Source organism: Spermophilus citellus (genome assembly GCF_964194105.1).
Source record: "Spermophilus citellus genome assembly, chromosome: 3".
NCBI classification, from domain to species: Eukaryota; Metazoa; Chordata; class Mammalia; order Rodentia; family Sciuridae; genus Spermophilus; species Spermophilus citellus.
The window spans coordinates 8,504,784-8,519,962 of record NC_138184.1 but is presented as its reverse complement, the minus strand read 5'-3'; the positions used below and the strand labels follow the sequence as shown (position 1 = coordinate 8,519,962).

At 39.9% G+C, this 15,179-nt stretch overlaps 1 protein-coding gene across 2 annotated transcripts; it reads right to left on the bottom strand.

Moving 5' to 3' along the window:
* Positions 1 to 233: 233 nt before the first annotated feature.
* LOC308645897 (uncharacterized protein) lies at positions 234 to 13,673 on the bottom strand. 2 transcript variants are annotated; one of them, XM_081288344.1, is made up of 6 exons: positions 13,501 to 13,673; positions 10,777 to 10,868; positions 9,954 to 10,080; positions 8,615 to 8,698; positions 7,704 to 7,786; positions 234 to 6,413 (listed from the first exon to the last, which is right to left on the bottom strand). In XM_081288344.1, exons 2-6 carry the CDS (start codon positions 10,807 to 10,809, stop codon positions 5,028 to 5,030), a joined length of 1,713 nt encoding a protein of 570 aa, XP_081144470.1. In that variant the 5' UTR covers positions 10,810 to 10,868; positions 13,501 to 13,673; the 3' UTR covers positions 234 to 5,027. The 2 variants fall into 2 exon arrangements, with proteins under 2 accessions (XP_081144470.1, XP_081144471.1); XM_081288345.1 differs by lacking the exon at positions 13,501 to 13,673 and having other exon boundaries at positions 10,731 to 10,864.
* Between the last annotated feature and the right edge of the window lie 1,506 nt (positions 13,674 to 15,179).

Below are 15,179 nucleotides of genomic sequence, written 5' to 3'. Positions count from 1 at the left end.
AACATCTTTGTTGGTATGTGGTGCTGAGGATCGAACCCGGGCCGCACGCATGCCAGGCGAGCGCGCTACCGCTTGAGCCACATCCCCAGCCCTATTTCTTAAGTACTGTTTTCATTTACCTTTTAAAAAAACAATTTCATTGTATCCTTCTCAGTGATTAAAATATACATATATAAAATATATGTATAAATGTAAAATATTTATCTTCTCAGTCTTTTTTTTTAGAGAGAGAGAGAGAGAGAGAGAGAGAGAATTTTTTTAATATTTATTTTTTAGTTTTCGAAGGACACAACATCTTTGTTGGTATGTGGTGCTGAGGATCGAACCCGGGCCGCACGCATGCCAGGCGAGCGCGCTACCCTTGAGCCACATCCCCAGCCCTCTTCTCAGTCTTCATGAAATATTTTACCATTGAACTGGAAAGTAGAACCTAACAATCACAGAAGTCACATCAGCCTTAAACCTTTCTTTTGTAACTGTCTTGTTTATAATTTGAAATCCCCATGTTTTTATTTTCAACAACACAGATTATAAATTTCTCTAGGTTTCACTAGTCTCAATGGTATGTTTAGTTGTGACTTCATGTGGATTAACCACGTTTTAGTTTCACTGAACTTCTTGAATCTGTAAGTTTATATCTTCTACCAAATTTGAGAAACTTCATTATTTTTCAAATTCTTTACTGAATCACTTTTCTTCCTATAGGATACTATGATAGCCTTTTGGTATGTCACAGTCCCTTGATTCTTTGTTGTTCACAGAGAATTTGGAATTTTGTTATGACATTTTTAATATTATGACACTTTGGGTCTTTAAATCATATGGAGAAGGTAGATATCTGTATCACCAGACAATTAATAAAGTTGGGTTCAGTGTGCAAATTTCAGTGTTGAGAGTATAGCTTAATGGTACAGTACTTGCTTAGCATGTGTAAGGCCCCTGCTTGAATTCTCAGCACTACCAAAAAAAAAAAAAAAAAAAAGGAAAAAATGCAAATTTAAGTAAGCATTCTGTAGTTGTAGTTTCAATATGAATTTCATTTCAAAGGCCTTTTCCATGCTATTTATTCTCTCTATTACAAGCTGGCCTACATTGAGGGTGGAGGATGATCATCTCAGTCTTTTTTGTAAAGGTCTATGCTGTGTCTCATAGCCACCATAGAGTTGTCAGATGTTGGGGACATGTACATGGAGGGGGAAAAATAGCATTTAGCTCTTTTCTCTCACTGTGAATCCACCTCCCTCACTGGCCTTTTGATGGTTGGTTTGAATGTGAAATACTTGCCTCCATGTATGTTGTTTGCCAGAAATAGAGGAGCTATGGTAATCTCATGTCCATAGGGAGAAAAATGACCAAAATGGTATGCATTTGGTATATAAATTTGAAATTAGAATTACAAATATGGAAGACAAGGTAATGGAACATATTTAAGGTCTTAAATTTCTGAAAAACATAAAGGAATGGAGACACTTGGGTAGGACAAAATGAAGAAATCTATAAGACACCATCACAAAGGGGAAAACACATAAGATGTAAACTCCTATAATCTTTTTTCCCCTCCTGCAATGTTGTAATAAAAAAATTACAAAGGTTGAGGATATACTTTAGTGACATAGACAACACCAGCCTAGTATATATAGCTCTCACACAGTGCAAAATTTACCTAGGAAAGGTAACATCTTGCTGTGAGATATGTACACAGGTATTAAAAGCTATGAAGAAAGGCCAAGAAATGATTGATTTAAGTTTGTGGATTCATAAAGATGACTGAGTACAGAAAGAGGTTCCAGTGACTATGTTTTTACTCCTAGTACTAACAAAAAGGGCACAGCAGAGGCCGCACAGGCCTACAAGGGGAAAAGAGAGAGTTGATCAGGAGACAGATAAGCAAGAAGAAAGCATCTGCCTCAGCATTTATTGGAGTTTCCACCACAAAGGCAAAGCAGGGCATGAAAAAGTTTAGGATCAAGTTTGAATAATTCTCATGGGTAAAGGCATAGGAAATATTACTATTTGTCTTGAGCCTTTCCCTGTGTTGATTTTTGGCAGGGGAAATACTGACTTTATATATTAGTTAGACAAAGCAAGTAGCTGAGAATTTGGCCTTTTGATGGTTGGTTTGAATATGAAATACATGCCTCCATGTATGTTGTTTACTATCTTGAGGAATAACTTAGCACATTGGGAGGGGCAGTCTCTGCCCAGACCCCCAGAATTTCAGTACATCCCAATATACAGGAAATACAATACATGAGTAACACAATTGGTCCTCAGATGGTCTGATGTTATACTAAACAACTCTGGGACAACGTCAAGAGATTTTTCACTGATAAGGAGAAAAATGCCAGGCATGGTAGTAATTCTGGAGACTGGGACAGGATTTGTAAGTTTGAGGCCAGCCTCAGCAATCTAGCAAGACTGTCTCAAAATAAAAATAAAAAAAGATTGGTGATGTAGCTCAGTGAGATCGCCCCTGGTTCAATCAGAAGGGAGGAAAGGGGTTAAAAAAAAAAGGACAAAGAAAGAAAAGGTGAAATATTGCAGTACTTGTAATAAGTATGTACAGTACTTGTGGGCCTGGCCACAACAAAGTTCTCAGATAACTATGGCATTATTCAAGAAAATAGACCTGAAATGTTGCAAGATCAATAATATTTCTGCAGATTGTAAAAAGTATGATAATAGTATGAATTTGACAGTGATCAAGATGGAAGGCCTGGAATTATACTGTTGTGAGGGTATGAATTCAAACATTAGCAAATTCTAAGTAAAGATAAATGGTTTTGAAACCAAGGGGAAGGAGTCAGATCAACATGGAAAACATGATCAGCAGAATTAACTGGGAAGATAGTGGACTCCCCTTTGGTGTCACTGCATTAATTGACAGCAGCTGCCTCCTGGGAAACCAGAAAAAGTTTTGTCAACTTTCAGAAATGTAGATAGTAACCTCTCTAAGAGGTAGCAGTAACTTCTATCAGATTTTCCTAAAGGTATGGGGTATAGAGCTGTATGTTTTGGCTGACATTATACCAGGATCACAGGCTAAGCTGACAGCAAGCTCGGGCACACAATCAAACCCCAAATATCAAAGTAAGAAAAGCAAATATTTTGTGTGCAATTTGTACCTGAGGAGCACTAGCGCACAGACATTGCTACCAAGAAGGTTCTGGTGAATTTGAACTCATCTCTAGTGCACAGGAGGAAGTCCTCTCCAGTGGCAAGGTCACCAGCAGTGAGTTTCTCAGGCAGGGCAATGTCTGGGCTGTGAACACTATACTGTCATTTATTAATGATACTGTCACTCGGAGACAAGGAGAAGGACGAGGCCAAACTGCACTAGTGACTTCACCCATCACCCACATGTGCTCATCATCAGGCAACTGTGAACAAGTTCCAGAGGGACCTATAGGTCTCATTTCAGACAGTAAGGATGGCATCCAAGGCAAATTCATAAGCCATAACCACCCACACAAGGCAGCCCAGATTGATGTGATCACCTTTATTGTCATTGCCAACAGGTAATGGCAATAATAGTTGGGCTTAACAGTAATAATCACACCCACAAGAGAACCATTTCATTACTACTCCTCACAAGAAACACATGGAACATGAAAGTGCACAGGTCTCTTCTGTTCAGGATTTATTGTTTAGCATGATTTGGAATACCTCTACAATGGCTGGATTAAAAGCCAAAGAAAGGGCTGCAGCCCTGATGGCAGCCATCAAGGGGCTGAGTTCTGATGGCTACACATGATAGAACCCAAAGTTGCTCAAACTTTAAATTTAGATCACTCAGGCTGAAACCTGATTGTGCTGGTCTGAGAGGCTGTACCTAAGGGCCACATTCAGAACCATGATGGTTTCGAGCACAGTAGAACATGACACCAGTTATGTTCAGTTTTTCTGTTTCCATGTGCATCAAAGGACAAATCCAGAAGCAGTTTGTACTGCCAGTCCAAGCTGTTGCTAACTCAGGCATTCATAAGTGCTTTGCAGGCTATGTAATGGATGCACAGATTAAAGACAACACTCAGGCTTCTCCCTCACTCCCTATGTTACAGGAACTTCCATTCTCAAGGGGATCAAAGGGTCTCTCTCTCTCTCTGCATGGTCATGAAATTGAGGTCTCTCACACTAGTAATTATTTACCACTCATCCTTTCTCTACTCACTTTTCTTGCACTCTCACCTTTTATCTGAAAGGATCAGGTATAAGAGAACAAGGGCATTTAACAACATTAAATGTGTTAAAGTGAAAAAGGCTTTCTCACAGTACTTGCACTCCCAGGATTTAGCCTGTTTAAGAGCATGACAAGCCAGGTATGGTTATGCGTGCCTGTCCTAGCAGCTTAGGAAGCTGAGGCAGGAAAATCACAAGTTCAAAGCCAACCTCAGCAATTTAGCAAGGTCCTAAGCAATTCAGTGAGACCCTGTCTCAAAATAAAAAGGGCTGGGGATGTGGCTCACTGGTTAAACACCCGAGTTCAATCCCTGGTACCAAAAAAAAAAAAAAAAAAAAAAAAAGCATGACAAACCTAGGAAAGATTCTATACTGCTAAAATAGTATTGTTTGTATCCCAAAGACCCACTTTTACCTGGTGGCTATCCAGAAGTTGTAGCAACTGAAATGACTGAAATGAAATAGTGTTGCTATGGAGGAAAGGAAAGACATATCACTCCAGAATGATCAAGGTAGAATCACAAACGTTCGAAATAAACCAGAACCATTCAGACAGTGGTGTCTGTTGGTGCACTAGATTTCAAGATAAAGGGACCCCAAACCCCTATATTAAATTTCTCTTGGATCTGAATCATGTTTGCTAAAGGTTGACTTTCCAACAGTCCTTTCCTTCATAAAGTTTTCTCCACTATGATGACACAAGTGAAGACCAACATATTTACAGAACTACAACCTTCCCATATATTTTACATCAGAAGTTCTTCCTTCTATTGCAAAGTCTCACATTTAGTAACTTTCTGGGAATTAGTGAAAGATTTTATATTTCCTTCCTTACAATGTGAAGAATCTTAAGGGATTTTTTTGTATTCCTCCCATTGAAAGGGTTTCTTTTCAGTGTGAGTTATTAAATGTTCAGTTAGTAGGTAAAACTTACTATAGGCTTTCCCACATTCCTGACACTTAAAGGGTTTCTCTGTTGTGTGAATTTTCACATGATGAATTAGGTTTGAGGATGAACTGAAGGATTTCCCACATTCCTTACATTCATAAGGCCTTTCCCCAGTGTGAGTTCTTACATGCTCAGTTCGGCTTGAAGAAGTGGTGAAGGCTTTCCCACAGTACTTACACTTATAGGGTTTTACTCCAGTGTGAATACGAATGTGCTTAGTAAGATAAGAGAAATACTGAAAGGATTTTCCACATACATTACATTCAAATGGCTTTTCCACCATGTGAGTTTTTAAATGGTCAAGTAATAGATTGCATCTATTGTAGGCTTTCCCACATTCCTTACATTCATAGGGTTTCTTTCCAGTGTGAATGATTAGATGTTTACGTAGGTATGAGGAATTGAGGAAGGCTTTCCCACATTCCTTACATATATAGGGTCTCTCTCCACTGTGAGTTCTTACATGTCTACGTAGGTATGAGGACGCATGAAAGACTTTACCACATTCACCACATATAAAGGGTATCTCGCCACTATGAGTTTTTCTTACATGATTATGTAGGTATGAAGAATTAAGGAAGGCTTTTCCACACTCTTTACAAATATAGGGTCTCTCACCACTGTGAGTTCTTACATGTCTACGTAGGTATGAGGAAGAATGAAAGGCTTTTCCACATTCCCTACATATATAGGGTTTCTCCCCACTGTGAGTTCTTCTTATGTGGTTACGTAGATATGAGGAAGTGAGGAAGGCTCTTCCACATTCCTTACATATATAGGGTCTCTCGCCACTGTGAGTTCTTACATGTTGAGTAAGGCGTGAGGATGAAGCGAAGGCTTTCCCACATTCGTTACATTCATAGGGCTTCTCTGAAGCATGTGTTGGTTCATGTGTGGTAAGGCCTGAGCGCTTAGTGAAGGCTTTTCCACATTCCTTACATTTATAGGGTTTTTCTCCAGTATGAATTCTGAAATGTTCCATTAGCCGTGAGTAAGTAGTGAAGGGCTTCCTACATTCCTTACATTTAAAGGGTTTCTCCCCAGTATGGGTTCGCATGTGCCTATTAAGGTTTGAAGAACGTCTGAAGACTTTTCCACAAACCTTACATGCATTGTTTTTCATTGTGCGCATTTGAACAGGCACGGCAGGACTTGTAGAGTGAGTAGAATGCCCTGCATTCCTTGTATTTTGAGTTTTCATGTGAGTCTTGAAATATGAGTGTTCACTGAAGATTTCTCCACACTGCATATAGTCACAAAATTCCCCTGCACTGTGGTGTCCTGCCTGTTGATGAAGGGATGAATGATGGTTAAAAGACTTTTCAGACTTATTAATTCTTACCTATCTGCAGACAGAAACAGTATTATGATGATTATTATTCTTACCACTTTGATTACATGCAAACATTCCCTGCTATGTAAACTTCAAGCTGAATGAAGGAACCCAATTTCAAGGATCCTATGACATCCAGCCTACTCTTGGAAATGACTACTCTATATTTTTATGAAGTTCCTTTAGGAACCTCAGTGCCCAGTTACATGAATAGGAATGTGTATTAGTGGAACTCTGAAGCCTCATGTTTTGAGCTAAAATTAGGATAAAACCCTAAATTCATCATATTCAGAGTATCTCCCTACTGGGTGAATGCTACTCAAAAATCTCTCATTTATGCTGATTTTCTATAAAGAAATTCCCAATCTTTTGATATTAATCTCCCTTGTTAATATTAGAATTCACCGATTCTATTGCCTTTTCCCTGTAAAACAATGAACAATGATAACATATTTATTTAGAGGATTATTATGATTTTTAACATCTTCATGACATTCTTATAGTTCCTGGCATGATTTCTTTTAAATTGAATTATGGAACAATAGTGCCAGAACCTTCTGCCATCTGTTCTAATCTTTAAACAACTGTTTAGATATTTACAAAATTGAGGCTAGGCGAGGTGGTACGTGCCTGTAATCCCAGTGGCTGAAGAGCCTGAGGCAGGGGAATTATAAATTTAAAGCCAGCCTCAGCTACAGCAGGCACTAAGCAACTCAGTGAGACCCTTTCTCTACATAAAATACAAGAGGACTAGGGATGTGGCTCAGACGTTGAGTGCCCCTAAGTTCAATCCCTGGTACCCCCTCCACCAAAAAAAAAAAAAAAAAGATATTTACAAAATTGAGCCAGCAGAGTGGCATTCACCTAGAATCATAGATACTCAGGGGCTAAGGCAGGAGGATTGTTAAGTTCAAGGGCAACCTGAGCTGGGAATGTAGCTCAGGGTAGTGTTGGCCTAGCTTGCACAGGACCAAGATTCACTCTTTAGCACCATTCCCCCCTCCCCCCAAAATATTCACAATACTGCCTTAAAAGTCAATGTCTAGTTACACATGTGGGACTATGTACTTATGGGATCTCTGAAGGAATAGGTTTTATGACAGACAGGTTTGGGACATGTTAAAAATTCAAATTTATCACCTTCAGAATATACTCCTTCCTAGGTGAATGCTACTTATTTTCTATAAGGGAATTGGCAATGTTCTCTGAGTGGAAAACAACAAATATCCATGTTAATCTTACTGTTTGTATCCCACTGGAAGTCTGTCCCCTCAAAAAATCCTGCTGAAGTGTTGCCTCTTTGGTGTTAAGTAGCATTTTCCATTCTGAAGATAAACAGAAAAATAAAATTAAAGTTTGGAGCAGAAATGGTAGACTTAGGAGTTAAAAATAATAGGGCTCATTTATATTTGTTATCAAATTAAAACTGGTTAAAAAGAAAGAAAAGTCTGGAGCTGGGGTTGTGGTTCAGTGGTAGAGTGCCTGCCCAGCGTGTGTGAGGCACTGGGTTCGATCCTCAACACCACAAAAACATAAATAAATAAGGGTTAAGGTTTAAAAAGAAAAGTTTGACCATTTTGAACTAGGTTAAAACTTTGGTGACAGCTAAAGATGTGAATCACAGTTTTAGACATTTATTAAAAATTAATTCTTTGAAAAATAAAACTGATGGTTAACAACAAAAAATATTATTAGGCATAAAAAGGAGCAAAAATCTGGACATAAACCATATAACAAAATAATAAAAAAGGTCATTTTGTGAGATCACAGGAAAGTCTGAATAGACAGAAAGTGAGCATATGAGAAGTTCTTTACTTTCTTACCTTCTCAGAGAAATGACCTGAAATGTCTGATATCAAGTGCATATTAAAAAGTCCCCCTTAACACTCCCAAATACACTATGTGTCCTTTTTTTTTTTTAAAGAGAGAGTGAGAGGAGAGAGAGAGAGAGAGAGAGAGAGAGAGAGAGAGAGAGAGAGAGAATTTTTAATATTTATTTTTTAGTTCTCGGTGGACACAACATCTTTGTTGGTATGTGGTGCTGAGGATCGAACCCGGGCCGCACGCATGCCAGGCGAACGTACTACCGCTTGAGCCACATCCCCAGCCCCACTATGTGTCCTTGATGGGGACTGTTATTCACAAACACTCACCTTGGAGATCTCCACTCTGCACTGTCCACAGATCCTCTTCTTGTTCCAACCAGTAGATGAGACTAGGTTTAATGGGCTCACATCCTGTAAACAGGGAAAGATATATTCATGAAAGAGTTTCAGATAAAAGATCATTAAACATTATGATTCAGGAACTATATTTCTAACAGATGTAGGAAATCATAAAAGGGCTAGGCATGCAAATATCATCTCTTTCTATGCCCCCAAAAGATCTTTGAACCCTGAAACCCAAACACTAACACCTTGATTCAAATAGAAAATATAGTGAAACAAAAATTACCCCAGTGATTCTCACATGACACTGCATCAGATTCATGTGGGTGGCTTGTTAAAACTCACATGACAGGTATCTACCTGGAGTTTCTGATTCAATAGGTCAAAAGAAGAAACTGGTAATTTACATTTCACTTTTGTGGGGGTAGTCCTAGTGACTGAATCTCAGTATCTTTGCATGTTAGGCAAGTGCTCTACCACTGAGCTGGAAATAAAAAATAATTTTTATTTCCCATGGGGTGATGGCAACAATATTCTTCTTGGACTCACATTTTGATAACCACCAATATGTATTAAAATGTACAGTAGTCTCCCCCTATAGTTTTACTTTCATGGTTTCTTACAATCCATCCTATCTAAACATATTAAATATAAATTTCCAGGAAAATATTCACTAGTTTTAAATTGCATACCATTTTGAGTAGCTTGATAAAATCTCATGCTATCCTACTCTGTCCTACAGGGGATATGAATCATCCCTTTATCCATCATATCCACACTCTATATGCTTCCTGCCCATTAAGTCATTGAGTAGCTGTCTCACTTATGGTTGATTATCACAGTATGACACTGCTTGTGTTCAAGTAATCCTTATTTTACTTAATAACAGACCCAAAGAGAACAGTAGTGATGCTGCCAATTTGAAAATGCCAAGAGAAAACTTAAAGTGCTATATTTAAGTGAAAGTTGAAAGTTCTTGATTTAAAAAGGAAAAAAAATATACATGCTTAGGCTGCTAATATCTACAATAAGAAAAAAATCTTCAATCTGTGAAACTATAAGGAAGAAAAAAGAAATTCATGTTGCTTTTGTTGTTGCACCTCAAAACATGATTGAAACTGTTCAGTTCTACGAACATTTCCAGACATCCATTGGGGGTGTCTTAGAATATACACCTTAGAATAAAGGTGGACCACTGTACTAGGGAAGAGACTATGCCCCTGTTATTTCCCAATATAGTCAGAGTTGACATCACTGATGCTGCAGCACAGCAAGTACAGAACACCCATCTTCCCTAAGCTACAAGGAATGATGGCAGTCTTACCTACTGAGGCCAGGTTCTGGTAGTTCTCTAGCATCACATCTCTGTACAGGTCTCTGTGCTTTTGATCCAATAGAATCCATTCCTCTTGGGTGAAGTCCACAGCCACATCCTCAAAGGTCACCAAGTTCTTAAAAAAAAAAAAAAAAAGTCACCAAGTCCTAAAACATTACACACATGCATGCAAGCAAACCTGAGTAACAAGTAAAATAGCAACATTTCCACCAATGTTCACTAGAGAAAGAGGAAGTGAGACCAGTGCCTACACAGGGATCTGAGGCTTCCATTGTCTACCAAGGCTTTCGTGGTCCTAGGAACTTTTTTCTCTATCTACACTCAATTTAAGATTGATCTCCCTCAGTCATGTGGCTTTAATGGCTCTTCTGGCACCTGAACTGATCTCACCACAATCAGAATACAAGTCCTTTTCTTATTTTGTACTATTAAAGTACATTCCTGGAGGCTGGGGATGTAGTTCAGCAGCAGAGCACTTGACTAGCATGTTGCAGGCCTTGGTGTCCATACCAGTACCACATTTGAGCCTTTAATCCCTGCTTCTTGGGAGGCTGAGGCAGGAGGATTGCAATTTCAAGGCCAGCCTCAGCAACATAAGTGTGAAGATTAATTCATAATTACTGAGATAATGGGATGATTTTTAGGTAACACTTCACCAATACCAGAGGCTCCACTCTAGAAATTCAGCTGGAGACTGAGTGCTTGAGTTTGTCTCTACTTAATTTAAGAAACTTTGAAGATATATCTGTCTAAAAATGTGCCTACCTGTAAAGACAAGCTGGTCATTTTGTGAGACATGGTGTCTGCATACCTGATAATAATTTGTCAGACAGTCTGCCACCATGCTGTCTGTCTTACTCTTTTCTTGAAGAAGGCAGACTGGGCCCCTAGACAGAAGAAAGCCTAAAAAAGAGAGAGAGAGAGAGAGAGAGCATGAGAACCCAGAGCTGACCACAATTCTTACTCATATGTCAGTAAATTAGTCCACTCTAGCATGAAACCCCATATAATCCAACACACTCTACATACAGACACACAATTGCCATACAATGTCAGAGTAGTCCTTTCTACCTAGAGCCAATAGAAGGGACGATAAACTATGCTGCCCACCAGGAAAAGACAACAGTCTCATTTTACTAGGAAGACATTTCAGGCCAGGGGAGATGTGACAGTTTATTTCCCCATGGTGATAAATGACATGAGGGAGATTATGCAGCACCTCTTTTCAAAAGACACATGCTAGGGAGCTGACTTCATAACCGCATTCTCTAGCCCCCAGGGTTCCCCCTAAACGAACTAGACAAGATAGAGTGACTGCTACAGCATTGACTCTACATTATACGGGGGGGGGGGGGGGGGTGACCTAAATCAGATAGCCCCTAGGCTATATCAAATCCCCATTCTTTCTAATAACATAGTCCCCAGAGAACTTGGCATTGCAAATGAAATTTTGTAGGTGTTCAGTGGTCTGGATCTTGTAAAGACATCCCTCAAAGATTCCACTCCAAAAGATTGCACGTCATACAAACTACCAGCTAAAATAAAGGGGTGTGACACTCTATAGACCTTTTGAATTCTAGATGCAACATTTCAAAACTTGAATGAATTTTAACATATCTTAAGGCTTTCAGTTTCAAATAGAGACAAGAGAAAGTTAAAGGTACAGTACAAGCCTCTCAAGCACCTGGTCCACATTATCAGGCAGACCCAATAATCCTCAAAGTGTCCATGGGTAAACAGTGTGAACTATTGGAAGCCTCTAGCAAGCACCAACAGGAGAATCACACAACAGACCTTTGGTACTTGTAAGCAACTCTGTGCGCTCTCTCTCTTTTTCCCAATGCCGAGGATATAACAAAGCCCAAAGAATGCTAGGCAAGCATTCTACCAGAGTTACAGCCCTCACAATTATCCCTTTTTTGAAGATAACTATTCTGTTTTTAAGAGACATGTTGTCAGTACCTGGAAGAATAACCATGGACATTAAGTGATTAAAATAGAACTGAGGGAGCTGGGGTTGTAGCTCAGTGGTAGAGCGCTTGCCCAGCACAGGAGGCACTGGGTTCAATCCTCATAACAATAAATAAAAGTATTGTGTCCCATCTACAACTAAAAATATTTAAAAAAAATAGAACTGAGTAATTCAAGAGCACATGGCCCAAAAAGCATAAATTACTTACTGTCAACCTCTATCAGTTTCCAAACCTCTTCTATGGAGCCAATAACAAGTTCATAGAAAATAGCAAGAAATGGAGGAATATTTAAACATTCTATGAGAATGCAATCGACATCAAAATGTGTGACTTCCTCAAATAACCTATGACTCTTCAAAAGTCAACATAACAGGGGCTGTGAGTTTAGCTCAGTAGTAGAGCTCATGCTTAGCATGTATTAGGCTCTTGGTTTGATCTCCAGATCCTCAGTTCCAAGAAGAAAAGAAACAATAGAAACCACTCTAAATGAAAAGGCACTAAAAAACATGAATAATTGCAACATATAAACTTCCAATGTATCTGAGATCCAAAAACTCCCAACTCTAAACAGTGTATGTTGGAATAGTGTGGAAAATTTCAGTTGTTACACAAAACAAACTTTAGATGACATTATTATTATTTTTATTTTTTGGTACTGGGGATTGAACTCAGGGGCATTCAACCACTGAGCCACATGCCCAGCCTATTTTGTATTTCATTTAGAGACAGGGTCTCACTGAGTTGTTCAGTGACTCGCCTTTGCTGAGCTGGCTTTGAACTAACTATCCTCCTGCCTTCGCCAACGGAGCCGCTGGGATTACCGGCGTGTGCCACTGCGCCTGCCTAAATGACATTATCATTTTTAACTTTGTTACGGTGAAACAGTATTGTGGTTTTAGTAAGGCGATGCCCTTATCTTTAGAAGATGCATTCCCGAGTATTTAAAGGAAAAGTTTCATGTTCTCAATTTATATTCAACGATAATTTATATTCAAATGATAATTTACCAAGAAATGTTCTTAATTTCCTGAAAAGTGGGCAAACATGCACAAAGCTAAAAATTGGTACATCTGCCACTATATTTATTACATATGTTAGTTCGTATTTTTTGAAAGAAAAATGTAAGGGAAAAAACATGCATGCATACAGGAGGTGGGGTAGAGGGCTTACCTTCAAAGCCCGGTGTTCAATTCCTACTACCACAGAATAACCTGAACAACAACAACACATGCTGTAATGAATTCAATTATTCTAGCACCACTGATAAAGCTGCCATCTCTTTTTCCTGGCGGCCCCCGTTTTGAAGCTCTGTGGGGACGTACAAGCTTTGGAACTTCGGAAGAGAAACCTGTATCTATGCAGATACAGGTTTTTCCAGTAAGAAAACTTGTATCTGCATAGAAGTAGTCACACCCTAGACACCTAAAAATCTACGTTATCTTTCTATCCGAATGTCATGTATAAACTAAATACCGTCAAAGACAATGCCAAACTTTCAGATAAAACATTCTTTTAAGAAAGAAGTAGAGGCTCTTGTGAACCAACTTGTACCCAATACTGACCTGAACTCGCCAGAATGCCAATCCGTCAGGAGAGTGGGCACTGAGTCTGGAGCCAACGTTACTAAATCGCGGAAATTCTCTTCCCTCTGGGAAGCAATTTCGGAAAGACTGCTTTGCAGGCTTTGGAAAAGAGGAGCGCCGCGGAAGAAAGCACCCGGAGGGCGCCCCCCGGCGTCTCTCGGACCCGAGAGCCGGGAAGGATGCGCGGCCCTAGGCACGCCAGCGAAGCCGGCCTGGTCCCTTTACGGGGGTCCGCTGCCACCCAGCTGCCACCACTGGGAGACCCCGCACGCAGAATCCACCCTAGGCGGGGAGAGGTGCACCGTGAGGAAGGCACTTGACACTACACTGCGGAGCCGGCGCCCGCTGACGTCACTTCCGCTCTCAGGCTTCGGCCTTCAAGGGGGTTCCTCAGGCATCAGCCACGTCGAGCCACGTCGGCCCGGCCAGGCGCGGACATTCTAACTTCCTCTCCGGGGAGGATGAGGCTGACACACAGGTCGGTTCATTGCAGGAGGCAGAACCGGGCGCAGCGGCCGAGGGCGAAGTGAGAGCCAGGCCTGGGGGTGGGGCTGGGGGTGGGGCCAGGCCCGTGCCGACTCCGCCCACAGCTGCCCAGCCCGTTGATTCTTCACGTTGATGCGTGGCACGGCTTTTCCGTTCTCTTTTTGTGGGTCTTTATGGTTCCTTAATTCATTAACTTATCTGAATACCATGCTAGACTCTAATAGTTTATTCCTTTGTGTTTTCAGTGTAATCATATTTTCTGCAAACTTATTTTTTTTCTTGTTATTTTTGGATTTTGCCAGAGGGCCTGGGACCTCCTCTCCCCCCCCCCCCGCCCCCATGCGACAATTCAAAATAACCACTGATATTACGGAGTATTCTCCAAGAGTTATTCAGAAGTGTGACGTAACCCCAACAAGAATGCCAACATTTTTTAAAAGCAGTTAGGCATATTGATACTTAAGTTAATATCAAAGAACAAATATCTGATGATAAACAAAGAAACACTGAAAAACAAAATAGATGATAACCTACAGATATTAAAAAAATATTAAAAAGCGAGGTGATAAGCAACTCAGTGAGACCCTGTCTCTAAATAAAATAAAAAAATAGGGTGGGGATGTGGCTCAGGGGTCCAGTGACCCTGAGTTCAATCCCGGGTACCCCCCCCAAATATTATAAAGCCTCTGTAATTAACAGTGCATGGTACTTACATATGAACAGGAAGCGGATAAATAGAATGTCTCCAAGTAAATTCAATAACATGGAAATTTGATTCAAGTATATTCTAGATCAATGGAACAGAAATGCACTTTGGAATGAAAGGTGCTAAAACAACTGGTAAACCATCTGGAAAAAGATGAAATTAAGCCTGTTCCTTTTACAATATACAACAATAAACTCCAAATTAATCTAGAATCTAAATGTATAAAATAAAAACATACACATATGTAGGGTATTCCAGTGATTTTTTTTTCTTTTTCTTTTTTTTTTTTTTGCTATTAAGGGGGAAAAAATGTAACCAGGAGGTGGCAGTAGTAAGGAAAAAGATGTAACCAGGAGGTGGCAGTAGTACACAAGCTTTATTTGTGTAGTGCTTTGGCAGGCGAGAAGTTGACTCTCTGTGCCCAATGGGTTTCATGACTGATAAAATTAGACAAGCCTATAAAGTA

Bases quoted from the DNA above. Each gene is read 5' to 3' on its own strand.
- LOC308645897 (XM_081288344.1), bottom strand. From the start codon at position 10,809: ATGGTGGCAGACTGTCTGACAAATTATTATCAG. The intron at 8,699-9,953 runs GTAAGACTGCCA...CCCTGTTTACAG, and splicing joins CCAGAACCTGGCCTCAGTAG to GATGTGAGCCCATTAAACCT. The intron at 7,787-8,614 runs GTGAGTGTTTGT...GTTTATCTTCAG, and splicing joins GCAGAGTGGAGATCTCCAAG to AATGGAAAATGCTACTTAAC.